Here is a 19,317-nt window from a genome sequence, read left to right on the forward strand (position 1 = left end):
GATTTGCTGGCTCGCTAGAAGACCAGGGCTCATGCATCTGTCATCCGTCATCGTAATTCAGACGACGCGTAACAAGTCGTGTTGTGGTGGGAGATGAATTTGCCGCAACGCACGATGATGTTGGCTGAGGGCGAGCGCGATGCAAGTGCGCATGAGAAGTTCGGCGCCGGCACGGTTTCCCTGAAGCTCCAGCTAGGCCGTGCAGCATGCGGGCCCGCTTCAAAAGACGTGTCGGTTGGTGGCATGGGCATGGACATGGCGACTGAGAAGCCCCCCCCCCCCCCCCCCCCCCCATGGACTTGTCAGCGCCATCGGAATGTGACTGTGACGGAGCAGACGCAATGCTCATCATGACCCATCTGCACATGCATGGCAGAGGTTGCTTCCGCCGCGACAGCGTAACGTTAGCCGTAGCCGTAGCCGTAGCCGTAGCCGTAGGCGCAATTGGCGACCATGGCCGAAAGCGGAGATACGAAGTAGTTCCGAGACAGACGAGGTGAGTGGGTAGTGGGTTTTCCAATCGAGTCCGTAGTCCGCATCCCGTAAGCCGAGGGCTACCTAGGTTAGGTACACGCCATTTTTCGCACCTGCCGTCTTGGAGTGGTTCGTCGGTTGTATTGCCTTGCCTGTTGATGCTGCTGGTAGTCTCTCCGTTGTTGATAACGTGCCGCTATTGTCGTCGATGCGGCCCAGACTCTACAAACGAGCTTTGAAGCCGCCAGGTCGATGTGGGTGATGGTTCGCGCTATACGTAGTAGTCCGTGGGGCGCGGGTAAGACGCCTAAGACGGCTGACCGGGGTCTCTGATTTATCATGTGGTGTGTTTACCCAGTGTTGCGCCTTTTGGACAGGTGTTGAGCGCCGCCCTATCTATCTTTGTAACCCCTTGCCTACTGTGTGTGTGTATGTGTGTGTGTGTGTGTTGCGTGCTACGTGCTGCGGGATATGTGCGGCCTTGGCCGCGTCGTTGCGCCTTCTCGCTCGTTACGCCTTCTCGCTCGTTGCTCGGGGAACGAGTGGGTTGCGGATGCTGTGGGTCCGCGAGCACAAAGTGGAAAGCTCGACCTTGAGACCAAGGGAAAGCGCCATCCGGCTGGTGCAAAGCGCGACACACGAGAGGGCGGCCAACGGCAACAAGGCCGACTGAAGAGTAAGCAGTAAGCATCGAGCATCGAGCATCGAGTTAACAGAAATGTCATTATGACTTTTTGCATAAACTACACGGTTGGGTATTGACCAACACTTTGCCCAACGCTGCAAATTCGACCTGGGCTTCAACGCCATAACGCCATGCAACCAACCGGGCCCATTTTTGGTATCCGAGAGCTGCCACGCTCTATAGTGAGAAACAACACGATGCTGCTCTACCTCCCATGCGTCTAACATTGCCGCATCAAAAATAAAAACCGTGGCTCGAGGCCTAGAATGCTGACCAAAAAGTGGAAACTGTCATCTAATTCATCATTGGAAATCCCGCACCGCGTTCGCGAAGCACGCGACCGCCGGGCGGAGGCGTCAGAGGGGGAGTAATCGCCGCCATCGGCGGAATGGGCAACATCCTTATGTTGTCGTCTGCATCGGCGCCTTCGCGCGTACCCCAAGTGGTCTGATCATGACATGTTAGCCGTCGAACTTGGAAGCGCACGGAATAGGGGGAGCCAGCATACCTCGGTGACTGTGATGCAGCCGTAGAGTTTGATCAGGTTGTGGAAGTAACCAAACAGAATTGAGACCGGGACAAAGCGGACGTCGCCGGGATTTCTTAATAAATGCGGGACAAGCTTAATCGTCTTTGCGAAGATCCAGTGTGCCAGGAACAGGGCCCAAAAAAGTGTGCGCTGCCATTTCTCCGAGTGTGACATCTTGTCATCCTCGACGGCGTAGTAGCCTGCCTCGGATAGAGCAAAGTATACGGATGCGACCAGGGCGCAATCGAGGAGAAAGGCCCATTGCGTAAGCGTTGTCTGAAAGACGGCGTAGAGAGACCATGGGTAGTTCTGTGGCGCGCACATGATTAGCACAGGTGCACAGGCAAGTCGGCGCAGTTGAAAAGAGGGGCTTGGCTTGGCGCCGTCGGGGCACAAGTTTTGTGCAAATATTGAAAACTAGCTGAACTCACCATCCACATGTAGCCTTCCGTTAGACTGGTCAGGTTGCTCCTCCAATTAGAGCGCACCCATCGGAGGCATTGACGAAGGTACTTTGCGTCGTCTTCGAGCGTCGTCTCGACCTCGCATTCGCGGTGGTTCTGCATCTGGATCTTCCAGTTGTGCGAAAATAACCAGCGGGTGATGAAGTTGTCGTCGTCTGCGTTTAGAAAGTGATCGCTTCCCCATGTTTCGTGTGTGAAGCCGTATGTGAAGTTTGGGTCCTGTAGGATTTCGGATCGATAGGCGACAGCCCGACCCGACAGACACGGCAGCCCTCCGTCTATCCAGTTGCAGGCAGTGCAGTCAAAGTTTCTCCTGACAAGGTAGATAGCACCTAGGAACTCCCAGATGCTTGACCGGTTGAAGCGGCGGATTTGCTGGTTGGTGCCCACACCTCCGACCCTGGGGTCTTCAAAGGGGGCCAGAATCCATTTTGTGAACTTTTCGGGCAGCCATACATCGTCGTCAAGCAAGAGTGTAATCTTGGTCTCAACTTCCGGGATAGCCCGACATAGTTGTCGACGCTTGTTGGCTTGGCTGACGGACAATACCTGGATGGTCTTGGGGCTCCCCAGCTCTTCAACCATTTGATACACGCGTTTTACCCGAGAGTCGGGCGTCACGAGGAGAAGCTCAAGGGGCTCGAGCCGATATGCGCTCTGGACCGTCTCTTTCAACTGCTGGAGATCCTCGGCAACGGTGGGGATGATGACGGTCATGTCTTTGGAAGTAATGGTCGGGTCGTCGACGGGCTGGATGGGTGTGTATGTCCAGTTGCTCGCGAGGTTGACCCATAGTCTGACATATCGAAACAAACTGTGGTAGCGAGTCAGTGTCGTCGGCGTGCGGGGACGGCAGTCTGGGACAGGCCGCAGCGGGAGTTTCGACATACAAAAGCGCCAAAAAGATACAGAACCAACTCCAATTAGGGAACAATGCTAACGAGAAGGGAAACATTGCAACGGCCAACGAGCGTGGTAGTACAGAACGTGGACTACGACGGTGGACGGTAAACGAAGATCACATCGAATGGTGGGAGTGAAAAGCCGCTTGCATCGGGGAAGCAGCGGAAGTGACAGGTATTTAAACACATGCTTGCCAGCGGGCTAGGGCGGCGAGGTCATGTTTCGCTTCCCGGCGCTGTTTAAGCTGCATGAGATTCCCTTAGCAGACTTTGGGGTAGTGTGAACATGGCTGGAGCATGAGGTAGTTGCGAAATTCCAAAGGAGACCAGGGGTGGGCCCAAGTCGGGAATAGCAGCTGCGCCCACTGAGCTCGAGCGTCATGCTTGGATCCCGCCAGCCGTTGAATCGCTCGCATATTCCTAGGCACCCTAGACGCAGCGCCTTCAGGGATCGACTGCACCACAGTGCCAGGTGCGTTGCTGACCAGGGCCTGAAGTGCAACCGCCCCGCGGCCGCTCCGGTGCTTTTGCGGATGGGGGCACGAGACAGCACGACGCCTCCCCACTCTATCCCACCACAAAGTGAGCGTCTACCGTCGACCCTCGCAAGTCTGAAAAAAAAGTGGCCACAGCTTGGGGGGCACGGCGCCGTGCGATACGCTGCCGACGCGCGGGCTGAAGACGATGCGGCTGATGATCGAATGGTGGATGGGTCCTGGTCAATAAGTCGACAAAGTGACCCCGCTTGGCGTGAGACCAACTGAGATCCATCCACTGGCTCTAGGCCTGAATTGCGCACTTCGCTTTACTATGCGCTAGCCGCTGCAAGCGGACTCTAGTCTCTAGCAACTCTAGCAGCCGTGGCGCAATACCGTAGCAGTAGACCGAATAGGCGCTTGGGAGGGTCTGATGGCGGCAAGCACAAGCACAAGGGCTAGGGCTCGGGCTCGCCTCTCTCCTCTCTCTCTATCTCCAGATTCCGCTCCTACATGCTTCCGGCACGGCTAATTACCAATACCTGCTACTACCTACCTGCCCATGGTCCAAAACACACAACCGCAACACTCAATGAGAGCCCGCCCTCTACTGCCGTCCACTCATGCCCGCGTCTGGCCAACGGGAATTTTTCCATACCACCAAATCCCAAACTTAATTAACCCGGGTGCTGCCATGTCATGTGCTTCGCCCGTCGGGGCTACAACCAAGCCACTCCGTCCCCCAACCACTAACCGACTAAACATGTCGTACATTGGCCCATGGCCTCCTGGTCGGCCACATTGCCATATTCAGCACCTCTCGCACTGCCATCATGCTTTGGCTGTAATCAATCCAACTGTGCCGCTGCGGCCAGCCGAATCCAAAGGTACCTGCACCGGATCAAGAGCAACCTGGTCCGTGTCCGCTCCCACTCACCCTTCACGTTCATGTACGACCGCTGCAGAGACGGGGTTCCTACCATGCTCTTGCAGATCCAGTCTTCGGCCCGCGGAATCACATACGCGCGCCCAATGGCCTCTCTGCTAGCCATGTAGACGGCTTGCTCGTGCATGCTGCATGTAATTAATAACGGTGGGTGGGTGTCCATTATGGGTCATGACAGTTGGCGCTTCCCTGCATGGAAAACCTACCTTTCTACCGCCTCGTAGACATGCACATTCCACAGTCAGCCTCCAGGCCAACACACCCGTCTTTGGTCGTGAGTCCTCTGTACCAACTCTGCTACATGGCAAGCTCGTTGTTTGGTGTATGTCAACCAATATCCCGTCTCTTCACGTCAGCACCCGAAACCCTCTAGTGCCAATTAGACCATTTGCTGTCCTGGGTAGCTGGTCATGCGAGACACTCTGACACGACGAAGATCTCATCGCCTAGGTACAGCTGCCAGAACCCATCTGGACATTGCGTCATTCAACACAAGGCGCAGGGACGACGATGATCCTCCGCGTATTCGCGGGATTAGTTGCCGCTTCCTCGCGAGACCAGAGCCGTTTACTTGCGGCTGTGCGCTTCTGTAGCATGAGGCCGATAAATTGACCGCGTGTAGAACTTCAGGCATACTCCCCCGGTTGCTAGCTGCCTTCTCCTGTGGCCATCATGGCAAACTGATGGGATTTCCTCGTTTTCGCTCGAGAATCAGTGACATGCTACACCGACCCGAGCTGTTGGCATCCACCCGGCGAGGGTCCATGCAGCTGGATGTGGTCATGGCCTGCTGTGAGGCTCTGCAGTGAGCCGCATGGTGCTTGGCTCGCCTGTCAGTATAGGACGGCCTTCGACCCTGACATTGGAAGCACATTTCACATCTAGCCAAGAGATCTGCGGATGCTTTTTGCTTCTCCTACACTCCCATCCGACTTTGCCATAAACATCACCATGCGCATTCTCCATTGTTTAGCTGGAAGATAGTCGCAGGATATGTGCAGGGAAGCATGCACACTCAGGCACTTTGCTTGACCCCATGTGGACTTTGAGTTAGGTCAAAGATCATTGGAATGACCTTTCGGGTCCAGGACCGCTCGCGGCTAAATGAGCTAGCAATTACTATCGACTTCATTCCAATGCCGCAGATCATGCTGGTTATTAGCAATCTAGTGTTTCCACAACTTCGCAGTGCAACACCCAAGCCGTGTAATGAGGCCATGTCGAATCTTGCTTTGAGGAGGCTGCTGGCCTGAATGGGCAGCGGCTGGCATTCCTCACACCCCGGAATCAAGTGGCGTTTGGTTAGCGGGATGCAAAACATTGATCGAGACTACTCTTTCACCAACGGCACTGTTGTTGATTGAGTAGTAAGCCTAGGGTTCCCTGTACCCAGGGTTGCACACTTGGCGAAACTCGAATTGTGGCGCGACATCCACGCCATTTGTCAGCGACACCAAGGCATGCAGTTCCTGTGAGGTTAGACGCTCGTCCCAAGCGAAGGAGTAGTCGCGATACAAGCAGATAATGGTAAATTTAGGTCGCGAGAAGCGGCTTAGTGACGGTAGTGGTTGCTGGTGGGCAAGCTACATTGGTACGATCGACAGAAGGCCCTAGCGCGAATCCATCACATGGATGCCTTACTTATCTTACACCCTCCACCCACACCAGATCTGTGCTAAACAGCGCATACAGCCAAGCGCAGACACACATGGTAAACACCGGAGCTTATAGTGAGCAGCATATTGCAGCAGTGCCGCACGAGTGTCGGCACGGGGGCCAGGGTTATGGGAATCATCCCTGACCGCGCTACTCCCTCGCATCGCCAGTCTCAAAGAGCCCTAGACGCTCTTGGGGTGGCGCCCAGCTTGTTCCCCACACACTCACACCAGCTTCTCGCCAGGTTGAGAAAGGCCCATACGTCACCACATGTGGGCTGTAATACTGGGCGAGCTGACAACTAGCACTGGACAGCGCACGACACCGTTGTACACCCCGTACACCCCGTACACCACAGTATTGACCAAGGATCTTCCAGAGACGTCAACAGGTTCAACTGGATTTCTGTTGGTTGCCTCAGATGACATGGGACCTCTTCCGCGCTACCGGAGATTGAGGCCTGCTGTGATTCGGCCAGCTTTCCAAGGTGAATACCATTAGCCACACTCTGCATGTCTCTGCACTGTCTGCATATCCCTCTTTACGAAATCGCTCGGAGGGCCTCTTGTCCGACAATTAGCCATGGCTGTGCTTGCCTTTCCCGACCGGTGTGAAAAAGCTTTAGCTGCATACCCCCATCCCACGAAAATAAGGGAAGGTGAGCCTATTCAATTACCGCAATGTCATTCGCAGCGGCTGGAGCGTTGTCGTCATTCTGCGCCGTCCTGTAAAGTATACGTACGTATGCTCGTGAAGAATTTTTTCTGTTGTTCAGGGCAGACATCAACCTTGTCCATCGAGGGAGCAGATGACCCTGCCGTTTCCATGCAGCCTTCGTTTGACATGAGCCCTCAGATTACGAATGACGGCTGGGCAATGCGAGAGAGGATAAAATGCGATCTTAGTCGATCTTAGTCTGATGTCGTACATGAGGGACGCTAAATGCCAGCAGCTGCTCGACATAGTGTGTAGTCGGCATGCCTAGCAAGGAACAAGCGTTGGTCTCCAAGTCAACTGACTCGATCAAACTATACTCTAAACCAACTGGAACATGAACCTACATCTACAAGAAAGCCTCATGGTCTGCCGCATCGAACGATACGCGCTGTCACATGCAAGCATGCTAATCTCAACAGCCATCGACTCTCCTCGATTACTTGGTGAAACACTCTATCGGTTTTCAGCTTTAGACCCCGCAGCATATGGCATTACATGTGAAATATTGATGCAACGACTTTAGGTCGATTCCAAACCAGGTTCCAGAAGTTCTTGAGCGCCATCAGCAGCAAGTCATGCCAACATCTTGATTGTTGCTCAAGGTCTGGAACACAACACACGACGTCTCAACGGCTAACAGGGATAAGCGATGAATTTTTTGAGGGCTTCGATTGTGCGGCGAACCCCCTTGCATACACGATAGAGTGTGGTAAGCAGCCAACCTGACTGACGGCTCGAAAGCAGGTCTAAGATGCACGATCCGGGATTAGTACCCTTTCTATTTCAACAGTCTTGATTGGTCTACGCCTAATCAGGGACTCGCATGCACGACATCGGTCAGTGAGTCGGATTCAAGCGAGGAGGTGAAAAGGAGGAACATGCCGTACGAGGTCTTACCGGTTTGCCCGGTCAGACGCGGTAACAATCCAATACACCACTCCATACAGTAAGAGGAATCTTATGCAATAGGAAATCCGGCCGAGAAAGCGACTTTTGAATCTGCATCAACGCAGAAGGCTGTATTGGGCTACTCCTGCAACTCATGTTACACGACTGTCGCTTCCTGCACGGGCAATTATTCCACGTTGCTTGGCAGTGTAACTTAGCCACAACAGCGGCGCCTTTACGATCCTGCTGCTACCCGTACCCGTACCAGCCAGAACGCCATGGCTGAAATAACACGCGATAGGCGATCGATATTACCCAACCGTCTGGAGAAGTTCCGCGGACAGACGGCCACTAAAACCTTCACTGCTAGTCCGACATCCTTCAAAGAGAAGTCATGGGGGGAGCAAAAGGTGTGCAAGCCAGGTATACAACGCAGGGTAATCGCTCATCGTCTATTGGCTACGCAATTACTACGCTAGTGGCTGCGGGGTGAAGGACGAGCACCAAGACGCCGTTCTGGCCGATGTCCAGACCGTCTGTCAGCTGAGCGAAGCACGCCAGTGACGCTTGCTCATGCATTCGTCCCTATTTGCACGATAGATTCCAGCTTGATCTGCAACCAGCAACACATGAAAATGCTGTCTTGTCCCATCACTGTTTTCCACATACTCCTTCGTCACACAAAGATGTCATAGCATCATTTCACCTTTCCAATGATCTTAAAATCTCGGCGACCACTGAACGAAGCCATTGTCAGCAGTGCAGAAGTCGCTAGCACCAACAGCCTCTGGATTGGTCGCCGGAGCTGTTTGCCGACCAGTAGGGCCTCATAGTGCACGAACTATACTAATGGCGCATATTTGGACTTCAAGCAACCTAGATCAACAACGAGCGGGAGAGACGCCCGTTACACAAAGCTCGCATACCTCTTCACACCCTCAACTGCGGCTCTTGGACCCGGAACCAATACGACGAGAGCAGTACGAAGGCGAACGGTATGCAGAAATTACCATCATGGTTCTCGAATTCTCAGAAACGATGTTGGGGCGGGTAAACCGTCAAGAATTTTAAGGGTTCTTCCTCGTGGCCTCGATCGATCGATTCAGCGGCAAGAGCGGGATTGGTGTCAAGCTGCATAGAACGGGCTTGCGTCGGCAGAGGATTGCCATGCGGTCAACTGCAAAGCAAAGAATATCGGTCTTTTTGTGAGGGGAAATATGCATCTGGAAATTTCCCCACCACGTCGCATTGATCGACAAGATCTGCGCAATGTAAGCGGGGCCTCTTGGCCCCCAGCAAGAGCTGCTTGTACCAGGTACGACCTGTTCGCCAGATACACTCATGTATATCTCCCAACAGCCTCATCTCTAGATTGTATATACGTTCGGATGCATGGTACAGTCTGTATGGAAGTACGCGTGGTAATCTATGCCATCACCAATCTACTTCCCGTCATCCGTTCGCCAAGAATACGCCATCATCCACAAGTGTTACACCTCTTCGGTATGATTATCGGGACACCTATAAATCAAGAAGTATAATCCCATTATCACCCCAAGAATATAACCTTGGACGTGGTAAATCGTCAACAAATCTTTTATACATGAAACATACCCATTGGTCTCAACCAGCGATAACATTTTGAATATTGCATAAATTCATTATTTCTAAAGAATACCAGCTATCTTATGCCCACTGCCCCGGAAGCAATGGCGTGTGTGAACAGTCAATTGCCGAAGTGTTCGCCCCGCTCGCTACCAGTTTTGTTGATGCCGACCCCTGAATTCTCGTAAGCAATGTGGCTCCCGTTGGTCAATATATATCATTAATCTAGCCTGTGCATGGACCTACCGCTTCTGTGGTTGCCTTCATTTGTTGTGGGTGCTAACGTTAGATTTCACAGTTGTGCAGTGATGATCGAGCACTGCTTCAGTCAACAGACGAGTCATCCATGATGAAGCTTGAGTTCAACTACTGGACTCTCCATCGCTCGCGAAATAGTTTCACTGACGGTTCAAGTATGTAGCTACAGCGGTGCTCTAGCAAACGCTATGTAGTGGCTTACATGATCAAGACTATATACATAATCCGAAACAAATCATATCAATGCTTCCATTTGGTATCGACATTTATATTCACGAGCGATGTATTCTAGATGTGACTACAAAATTTACTCTCTGTGACAATTAGATAGAACGGAGTTATGTAACGATCAAAATGCTATAGGCGACAAAAGAAGATCCGTGTAGAAAGAGTGGCATGGATCCCACCCACAGAAAAGATCAGCGAGCTCACCGGTCTCGGACATGCACGTCATTCTCCAACATGATCGCCTTGCTAACGTCGATCTCACCGATAAAAGCAGGAGGTACAGCTAAAAAAAGTATACCAAATATATCGTGACCTCTAGACCACAACCTCATACAAAAAGTTCCATAACAATACCGACACTTTAACCCCCCACCCACTCCAAACCCAATACATAAAAACGAACATGATCATATAATCCCCCCCATTATACTCCGACCCCCCCTTCAACCCTTCCAATAACTAACCCTCCCAAGAACCCCCTTCCTCGCTTCCTCCTCGCCCACCCTAAAAGCCTCTTTATACCGCGCCCTCTCCGCCCGCAGTGTCGTCTTCTCCCAATCCTTCATAATCTGCAACGTCGTCACCACCACCGCTGGATCTACATCCCGCGCCCTCACATTAAGCGCTTCATCCGGTAATACATCCCCAGCCCCAGCCCCATACCCATCCCAAAAACAATGATCAGCAACAATCTGTCCATAAAGCGGATCCGGTACATTCCCTGTAGCAACAAACAACGCATGCCGCAGCGTATCATACCTAGCGCCATTCAGACAGGACAATTTTGAACTAGAAACCCACATGTACGCACGCCCGTCGGGTCCGATAAAGCGTAAGGAATCGTAGTTTAGCGCATGAACGTATGTTGTTAAGATTGGTCTTTCAGCCGTGTTCTCATGGATGAGGGTTTCTGATTTGCGGAGGTTGGAGCGCGGGTCGAGTTTGAGTTCGTAGGCCCACGTGTCTTTGGGGGGTTTCTTCGTGGTGCTGGGTGAAAGGGAGGCTGAAGCAGTGTACGTCATTGTCCAGGAGAACTTCGGGGCGCGGAATGTGCCGTTTATTACTTTGAATTTGAAGGTGTAGGCTGCTGGGGTGGTGGAGGCCGAGGGATCGGAGTGTCGGACTGTTTTCCAGGAACAGGTTGAGGGGGTATCGAGCCAGGTTGTGCTGGAAGAGGGTTTGGGGGTCTCGGTGGGCGTAGAAGGTGGAGAGGGATGGTGGTGGGGGTCCATTGGGGTGGGTAGGGTGCTTGGCGGTATTGCTCGAGGTATGCAGGTAAGGATGATGGATCGAGCGCGACGGATGGACGTCTGGCTGGTTGTTGTGGGGCTGGCAGGACGGGAATTGGGAAGCTCTCAGATTGAGGCTTTGGTTCGTAGTAAGATACTGGGTGTGACTCCACTACTACCTCGGGCAATGTGCTGTAGCGACTTAGGTCAATTTGAGGAGTAGGCTGTGGTATAGGAGGCGGCTTAGGTTGTGAAGCGAACGATTCAGGACTCCACGGCTCGGTCGCTGCTCCTACGCTTTGAGAGTGAGGTCGTAGTGACTGCGCTGAGCGATGGTGTGCAAGAGGCAACGGCGCAAGTTGCTGGGTATTTGGTGGTACCATGCTGACTGGCCGCTGGTTGGGAATTGAGGAGAAGCTTCTTGAATGAGGCCGGAGGGTTTGCGCAGATTGGTGATGGTGTAAAAGCGGTGGTGACAATTGTTGCGAGGCTTGTGGCATCATGCTCACGGGGCGTTGATGCTGACCAACCGCACTTTCTGATTTTCTCCTGGCTTCTTCAAGTTCCATTTGATGCATCTTGCGCGCAAGTAGTTCATCTTGCTTCAACTGCTCCTCTGGGGTCGTTGTAGATGGTGATGGCGGTAGTGGTGCCGGTAATTCAGCGATCATGTGTATACCAGATGTGTTGCTGTAGTGCGGTTGAACGTAAGATCCTGCCGCCAGCATGTACTGTGTGTACTCGGGGCCGTGAGATTGTGGGTAGCCATGAGGTGATTGCGCTGGCGGTGAAGGCGATTGCTGGTACGGTTGTGTTTGCCAGAACTGCCACTGCGGGGTGAGGTTTGGCGATTCCATTCTTTTTATGGAATCTTATATCTACCGACCCGACTTTCACATGCAGCAAAGGTGCAGGGACAGTAGTGTCGTCATCAGTGTCCGTAGGTAAGCACAAGTTAGGCCCCTCACGATACTCTCAATACATGATCGTCCGGCCTCCTGACACGCTCAAACCGCGAACGAAGAGCTTTTATAACGAGTTTAGGTAGCTGAAAGGTTCGCAAAGCTTCTTAGGAGTCTGGTAGTGTTCTATGTAGTTGTAGAGCGGTCGTAGGGTGAAAGGGAGCTCTTGACGGCTGTTGACTGCAGGTGTGAAGCGCTGGACGCCTGGATCAACGCCCCGAGCCGCGCTGGCTGGACAGGTGTTCAGCCCGCCCATTACGCCCCCAAATTAATGGTACATATGGCGCGTAAACAGACGAAATCACTGATTCTCGTATCCATGAAAGTATTATCTTGTCTGTTAATGGTTCGATCGCGTTCTGACATTCCTTCGGACAATTGTTAGGCCCCACATGGAGAGTTGTCCCGCGTCAGTCGACTGACCGACGAAGCCAATATTCACAAAACCGCTCCGTTCCGGTCTCTCCATATAATGTAACTGCGCTGTGGCTCTTTTCGTATCCAAGGCGTAAATCAGAGATAACGCGTTCTCCAAAGACTCGAACCACAAGTTATTTTCGCACCCCTGTGGCATGAGTTGTGGCTGAAAAGAAGGTTACAGAGTACCGCCGACCCGTCGCCTGCGCTGTTCATCGTGGACAGCGTGCGCGCAAAGCACTTCCAAGCCACTAGCGCTATAATCAACAGATCCCGTCAAATGTTCCCATTGTGGTATACCAAGATGCTCAAGATTTCTTAGGTTCCGTCGAAATGTGGTCTGCTGGCCGGGGATGTCCGTTGGAGATATCTTGGGTGTCTAGCACGTGATTCTACGCTATCCCTTATTTCGATGCGGCTCTAGCGACCCACGCTGCATCCATCCCACGCAAAATTCGCCGCATCAAAGCATTGCAAGATGGCCACATTTCCACGGTACAACGACTGTCGTATTGGTACCATGGTATCGCTACCGTTGGAGGCTCTGCGCACAGCACAAAGTAAGCCCAATCGGCACAAAAGCACCCCGAACCCAAGCACGCGCCCACGATGCCAATCGACAGGCGGTGAAAAGATCTAGAAGACGCAAATTTGTCCGCGGCTTGATACTAGACTAAGTATCGTGTCCTTGTCCGATGTTTCACTGAGTCACTCGCTTCTTATATTTGTTCGGACCCTGCCTCCACGTTTCCTCCAGTTCTTTCCTTCCGTCTCCACGTTCCTTTGTCTCTTTCTCTGCGGGTGTGTTTGCCAACGTGTCCTTTCTGCTGTTTGGCGAGGCGTCCGATGAGTGTCAGCTTATCAGGCAACTGCCTGGCACCTTCAAGCAGTTTACCATCCATCCGATCGCTGGTTGTGGCATCCGAGGACCAGGTCGCCACCGCGCTTAAGAATTTGCAGGCGTTGTACTGCCCTGTACGCTTGCCGACTATCATATCAGACTCAACTTCTAAGCGAGAACAAACTTCCATTGTATCCCCACCGGAGCCGGTTGATTCTGGTTACGCATCGCAGGACGAAGATGACGACGACGAGTCTGATGCCGAGGAGGTGACAGCAGCCCTACGCACGGATCCTTTTGAACGGACATTTGCCACCAAATGGCTCACCTCGCTGATTGCATGTGCTGAGGAGTTGGAATTTGACGAGTCTGTCCGGGAAAAGATTGTTGATGACGCAGGCTTTATTCTGTCAAAGTTGTTCGACTCCCCCGATGATGAGGAAGAAGAGGCAATCACACGAGATTTCTCTTTTCCTACTTCATCTGGACACGCTGTTGAAGTCACACTCAACGATGCGCCACTATCTTCGACAGATCATACGGCCGTCGGACTTCAGTCGTGGGGTGCTAGTATCGTACTGAGCAGTATGATGTGTGCGGATCCGGACCTATTCGGTTTCGATCAAACTCGACTTCATGAGCAAGCAAGCATCACAGAACTTGGTGCCGGTACTGGACTTGTAAGCTTGGTGCTGGCGAAACTACTTCCTGAGATTGGTATCCAAAGCATGAGCATCTCTGCAACGGATTATCACCCTGCAGTCCTGGACAACTGCAAAGCGAATATTGACACCAACTTCCCACCTAACTCGTACAGCTCACCGCCTGTAGAAACTGCGATATTAGACTGGGCGGAACCCCCTGCCCATTTGAAATCGTCCTCTGATCTCCTTATCGCATCCGACGTTGTTTACGCCCCTGAACACGCCAACTGGCTACGCGACTGCGCGGCCCATCTCCTCTCCCCGACTGGTACTTTCTGGCTCATGGTTACTATGCGCAAGACGGGGAAGTTTGAGGGTATACCGGATACAGTGGAAGCTGTATTCGCTGATGAGTCATGTCCGAAGAATGAGTATGGCGCAACATTCAAGATCCTGGAGAGAGAATTTGTGGAAAAGAGGAAGGGCATTGGACGGGGTGACGAAAGTGGATACAACCTTTATAGAATAGGATGGGCATAGACGTAGATGTAATGTAGTGGACGTTTTAGATTCGGCCCATAGAAGGCCTGGAGCGGATACACGAAGATGATGATTAGAAGATACAATAGACTTTAGACCTTTGCAAATCATGAACGCCCCTCTATTCTACGCAAGTACCCTAACCACAACCTAAATAAAATAGGAGACCCCGAACCGCTACCATAAACAACGCAAACATCTACTATCCTTCAGTTCCAACCCACACTCTACTCACCATCATCATCAAATCACGCCTTCCTCTTCCTCTTCACACCTCTACCAACCTCCCTACAACCCTCCAAAATCCCCGGCACAGGAAACACAACCTTCTCCCTAACCCCACTATTCGCAACCCACACCCCATTCACCCACCCACGGTTCTTCAAAACACACGGCGCATCCTCTTCATCCGAATCCTGTGGCGCGTACTTCTTTCCCACTCCCTCATAACCATGGAACGTGGTGACTAGAAGACTTGCCAAACGCTCTTGACCATGATCTGGTCCTTCTTCCCAGCTGGTGAAAGCCATGAAGTCTCTGCGCTTGGTTATGAATATGGCCGTATCTTCTGGTTCTCCGTAGGTCTCTGTATCTGGGGACCCGAGACTTAGCTCGTGGCCTTTGAGGAGGGCGCCGGATAGTGCGTAGAGGTTGTTGAGAATGTAGTTTGTTGATGCTGCGGCTTTTTCACCTGGTTTGTCTAGCTTGATTTTGCGGCGGAGATATATGGATAGTCTTTTTGTTTTCTTGTTCCTTGCTAGCTTGCGGGCAAGGAGTTCAATTGCTGCTTTGCCTCTTTCGCTGAGTCTGGCGCCTCTGTGCCGCATGGACTGGTATCGTTTGAGCAGCATTTTTTCACCGGGATTGAGGTTTAGGAGCTTTGAATCGCGTAGGTTCCATAGGATTCCATTGGTCTTGATACCCTGAGCACAGATTTCCGGGCTTGGAAAGCGGCAATGGTCGACGAAGGTTTGCTTGTAATCAGGACGTGGGGCATCGATCTTGAATTCCAACTTTTTCAGCAAGGAGCGGAGGGTGTAGGACAGGATGTCGAGCGTGCTGATGTTGTTGTTGAATATTTCGCCGTTCTTCAAGATCAGTGTGAGGAATACTACGGACATGCTGAATTTGTCCGACTTCGCAAGTGACGAGTCTTCGCTGGTATCGAGACGGTATTTGAATCGCAGTGCATTTGCAAATATGGCGGGTCTGTCGTTTTCCAATTTTAGTGAGCGGCTACAGACGTCGTCGAGGACACGAAGAGTTGTGGTAGTCTGTACGTCGTATTGGTTGTACTGCTTCACCTTATCCAGGATGTCCTTTAGCGATCTGTGCTCTCCGCTCTTGGAACATGCCTGGCAGAACATGGTGACAGTTCTTCGAAACTGAGCGAGATTGACGGTGAGATCACCCAAAAGTTCTCCAAATACGTCGCTAAGATGAGATTTGGAGATGTTTTCAGAGTGCGGAATGAGCAATGTCATTCTCTTTGAAGCCAGATGATCCTCTTGGAAAATCCAGCCTCGATCCCAACGATCATCACTGAGAACATGACGAATAACCTTGAGCATTCCCTGAACAGTATCCTCCTTCAGCTGGAAGCCGGTGAATGTCTGCTCAGAGAGCAATGCAGCCAGCATGTCGACGTCGGCTTGCTTCGTAAGAGACTTTGTGAGCAGCCCAACAGCTAGGCTGCCCCCATAAACAAGATCCATGGCCTGCACGCCATGTTTCTTATCTTCAGGGTACTTTCCCTCGTCTCCTGGCCTTTGAAATATGCAGTCCGTGTCAATCCATATCTTGTGAATACCTTTACTCTCCGCGAAGCGCCATACACGGTCCATGAACCAATCTGGAAACTCGGTTTTGTAAGACTTCTCCCCTGGTCTCTTGATATAATAATCAAAGCGTGCCTGCGTATTGCAGCCAACAGCTCGTACGTCCTCGTTTTTGATCCATCGCCATGATACAGCAATGTACCTGCCTATCCTTTCGTTGTCTTCTTCCCGAGACGTCAACGCTATGGTTCGCCTAGGCCTAGAGCCGTCCGTTTCCTTCCCAACCACATCGAAATCGGATGGCTTGTACAATTTCAGAAACCTCGGTCGTTGCATCCATCGCTCGGACTCCTTGCGATCTAATTGGAATTCCCGGACCTGGAACAACTGTTTATATAATGCTGCTCCATCGTTGTCGAAGATCTCGCGAAAGGTCTTGTTGAGATCGCTCTTCATAAGGGAGGTAATAAGAGTGGTGTCAACTTATTCTGTTCAGTTGAGCTGAGCTGAGTGGAGACGATAAAAGCAGGACGCGTTGTTAAATGTCAGCCGCGTGCTAGCGCGTCTTCACCGGTATCAAGTCCCCCTCTCAGAACGTACAACCAACCAGATGTGCTGTATTCCATGCTGTGTAACAATGTCCGCTTTCTGTACTGTACTCCAGAGAACGCGGCGCGGAAGTGTTGTGGATAAGCCGGAATCATGACTGTCAGGAGTTGATAAGCTGTACAATGAGTACATGCTTGGTATCGACATTTTAGATATTTCAATCTGTCTCTGGGTGCTGGTAGGTCACGGAAAGATACTTGTGTGAAGAAAGAGCATTGTCATACGTCTAGCAGGAGAAGATCCATCGACCACGCACCTTTAGCCGAATCCAAAACAAGCAAAGAAAGACAAAATGACGTACAAACTCGAAGCACTTGATTTACTTCCCTCATACCCAGCAAGGCAAGAGATGCGAGTCCTCCCCACGGGGTTACCAACCTGGTGATGCCACGATCCACGTGCACAATCCCAAAACGGTCATGCCTCGGCATCTCTGTTCGGAGTTCGTGGCCCCTGCATGCATTCACATGTTTCCCCGGATCCACTTCAATACCTCATCACCGCTGTCACGAGCCTCCGAACACCTTTATATACCCCAGACTTCTCGCGCTGCGCCTCTGACATATCTTTCCCCACAATCATCGTACAGATATATACAGACTTGCGCTTTGAAGCCCTTCACGCATAACTCGAGTTGACCAACACATCCTACAATACACACGGCCATCATGTCTCTCAAGAACGGTAGGCTATCCGTTGGATCGCATACTATAGCCCATCATTTTTAATATCGCCGCAGACGCTTTCCCTACCTCCGCCGCCTTTGACGCGATCGCGCAGTCCCTTTCTTCCGAAGCCGACCGCAAGGACGCTATCAAGCAAGCCAACGCCATCTTCGCCTTTACCCTAAAGAACAACGGCGCACAGGAGACATGGTACATTGATCTTAAGGAGACGGGCACAGTCGGAAAGGGTGCCGCGCCTGATGGAAAGACTCCTGATGTCACCCTGATCACGAACGATGCCGACTTCGCAAAGCTAGTCGCGGGCAAGGCGAATGCACAGAGGATGTTCATGTCAGGGAAATTGAAGGTCAAAGGCGCTGTGATGAAGGCCGCTAAAATAGAGCCCCTGTTGAAGAAGGTGCAGACAAAGGCGAAGTTGTAGGTGGTTGTGGTGGTTGTGGTATTGTGAAGGTCACATTGTATATAATACCCCATATGGGGATCTAAATACATATGGATTGGCAACATGAAAGCAGGCAGTCTCTAGGGATCTAATGCCCAGAGACAAGTCCAGAGCACCATGGTGTGTGTAGTATGTATGCCGACAAGCTCACTGTCACATGCCAAGAGCTGGTCACGTGCCGAAATCCAATCTTGTAAGATTGACTTAAACAGGAACTCAACAGTGGCTCTTAACACAACTACATTTTCCCTGATTCGATTCGGCCAAGCATGCAACTGGGCAGATCTTCTGGTGCCGTGTAGTCCTCTACGCATCTTTCATCCACAACACCTATTGCTCATCCTCCCTTGTCGATTTCCGCGGGTGCCTTCTTGATACCCATCTCTATCACTGTCCATCTTGTATCTGCCTCAGAGTGCTTTATCCTGGCTGACTTAATATCCATTATTTCGCTGTATGCTGCCCCATCTGTTTGAAACTCTTTTGTATGGCCTCCAAGATCGTTTTCACTCGATACCCTCCTTCATTACTTCTTCCCAGTCTCTCCGCATGTTAGTTTCATCAAAGACATCATGTACCTTTGGTGCAGCCACTTCTGTGCATAGCTGTATATGCCTGCATGGACAACCTCCGCTTGGTTCCAAAGTGAATCGTTAGACCCTATGCCATACGTGGCTGTCTTGAAGAACCATAGCTTGACAGTGAGTGTGGCACCCAAGATCAAGATGTAAGCGCGAAGGAACATGAAGTCAAGACCGTCCTTTGGGATCTCTGCAACGGCGATGATGCTAGTTTCACAGCGGGTGTATCCTTTGTCAGCGAGATCCGTAAAATTTGTCTGAATTTCTTTCGAGAGTTTCGACCTTTCGAAGTATGCATCTTGTTCGTCCAGTCTCGTCGGGCCACCTTCTGGATGCGTCGAAGAGCCACAGTACACGTGGTATTATATGTCGCCCACCTTCTTGAGGAACTGCAAATATACAAGCCACTTTGACTTGGTATCGGTTGGAATTGTGCACTCAAGTAGAGTCTGAACTGTAGGAGGTGAGGGAGATGTCAGGATTTCGATCATTCTTGGGGCGAACTCTACGTCGAAATACGATAGCGCATGTAGAGTGGTAGCTTTGTCCGGGCACATATGGCGTACCAGCTCCGTTGCAGATGCATCGACTCCCAGGACGGGAAATCCCTCTCTGGCAATCACTTCGTGGAGTGAATCGTCCATCGCCGTCTGCTGAAGCTGGCAGAGAGTAGAATGAGATGAAGGAGTAGAAGATTGAATGGTGAGAGTTGGAACCGAGTTTTGACGCGTAAGTCTAGCGCGTTCAGAAGTGGGGGGCA

At 51.7% G+C, this 19,317-nt stretch overlaps 6 protein-coding genes across 6 annotated transcripts; 2 read left to right on the top strand and 4 right to left on the bottom strand.

Moving 5' to 3' along the window:
* Positions 1-1,453: 1,453 nt before the first annotated feature.
* PtrM4_114510 (Glyco-tranf-2-3 multi-domain protein) lies at positions 1,454-3,107 on the bottom strand (the record flags this gene model as incomplete). Its single annotated transcript, XM_001934837.2, has 4 exons — positions 1,454-1,606; positions 1,668-1,997; positions 2,120-2,966; positions 3,043-3,107. 4 exons carry the CDS (start codon positions 3,105-3,107, stop codon positions 1,454-1,456), a joined length of 1,395 nt encoding a protein of 464 aa, XP_001934872.1.
* A 7,781-nt stretch (positions 3,108-10,888) lies between these two features.
* Positions 10,889-11,914, bottom strand: PtrM4_114520 (DUF1421 multi-domain protein; the record flags this gene model as incomplete). Its single annotated transcript, XM_001934839.2, has 1 exon — positions 10,889-11,914. The coding sequence occupies one exon, from the start codon at positions 11,912-11,914 to the stop codon at positions 10,889-10,891; it is 1,026 nt and encodes a 341-aa protein (XP_001934874.2).
* A 1,368-nt stretch (positions 11,915-13,282) lies between these two features.
* On the top strand, positions 13,283-14,461 carry PtrM4_114530 (methyltransferase; the record flags this gene model as incomplete). The annotated part of the gene is made up of 1 exon (XM_001934840.2): positions 13,283-14,461. One exon carries the CDS (start codon positions 13,283-13,285, stop codon positions 14,459-14,461), a length of 1,179 nt encoding a protein of 392 aa, XP_001934875.1.
* A 248-nt stretch (positions 14,462-14,709) lies between these two features.
* On the bottom strand, positions 14,710-16,695 carry PtrM4_114540 (HET domain containing protein; the record flags this gene model as incomplete). The annotated part of the gene is made up of 1 exon (XM_001934841.2): positions 14,710-16,695. The coding sequence occupies one exon, from the start codon at positions 16,693-16,695 to the stop codon at positions 14,710-14,712; it is 1,986 nt and encodes a 661-aa protein (XP_001934876.2).
* Positions 16,696-17,516: 821 nt separating this feature from the next.
* On the top strand, positions 17,517-17,955 carry PtrM4_114550 (putative sterol carrier protein; the record flags this gene model as incomplete). Its single annotated transcript, XM_001934842.2, has 2 exons — positions 17,517-17,532; positions 17,588-17,955. The coding sequence occupies 2 exons, from the start codon at positions 17,517-17,519 to the stop codon at positions 17,953-17,955; spliced, it is 384 nt and encodes a 127-aa protein (XP_001934877.1).
* A 547-nt stretch (positions 17,956-18,502) lies between these two features.
* PtrM4_114560 (uncharacterized protein) lies at positions 18,503-18,721 on the bottom strand (the record flags this gene model as incomplete). The annotated part of the gene is made up of 1 exon (XM_066108132.1): positions 18,503-18,721. The coding sequence occupies one exon, from the start codon at positions 18,719-18,721 to the stop codon at positions 18,503-18,505; it is 219 nt and encodes a 72-aa protein (XP_065961317.1).
* Positions 18,722-19,317: the final 596 nt, after the last annotated feature.

This window comes from Pyrenophora tritici-repentis, chromosome 6, assembly GCF_003171515.1.
Source record: "Pyrenophora tritici-repentis strain M4 chromosome 6, whole genome shotgun sequence".
Lineage (NCBI taxonomy): Eukaryota > Fungi > Ascomycota > Dothideomycetes > Pleosporales > Pleosporaceae > Pyrenophora > Pyrenophora tritici-repentis.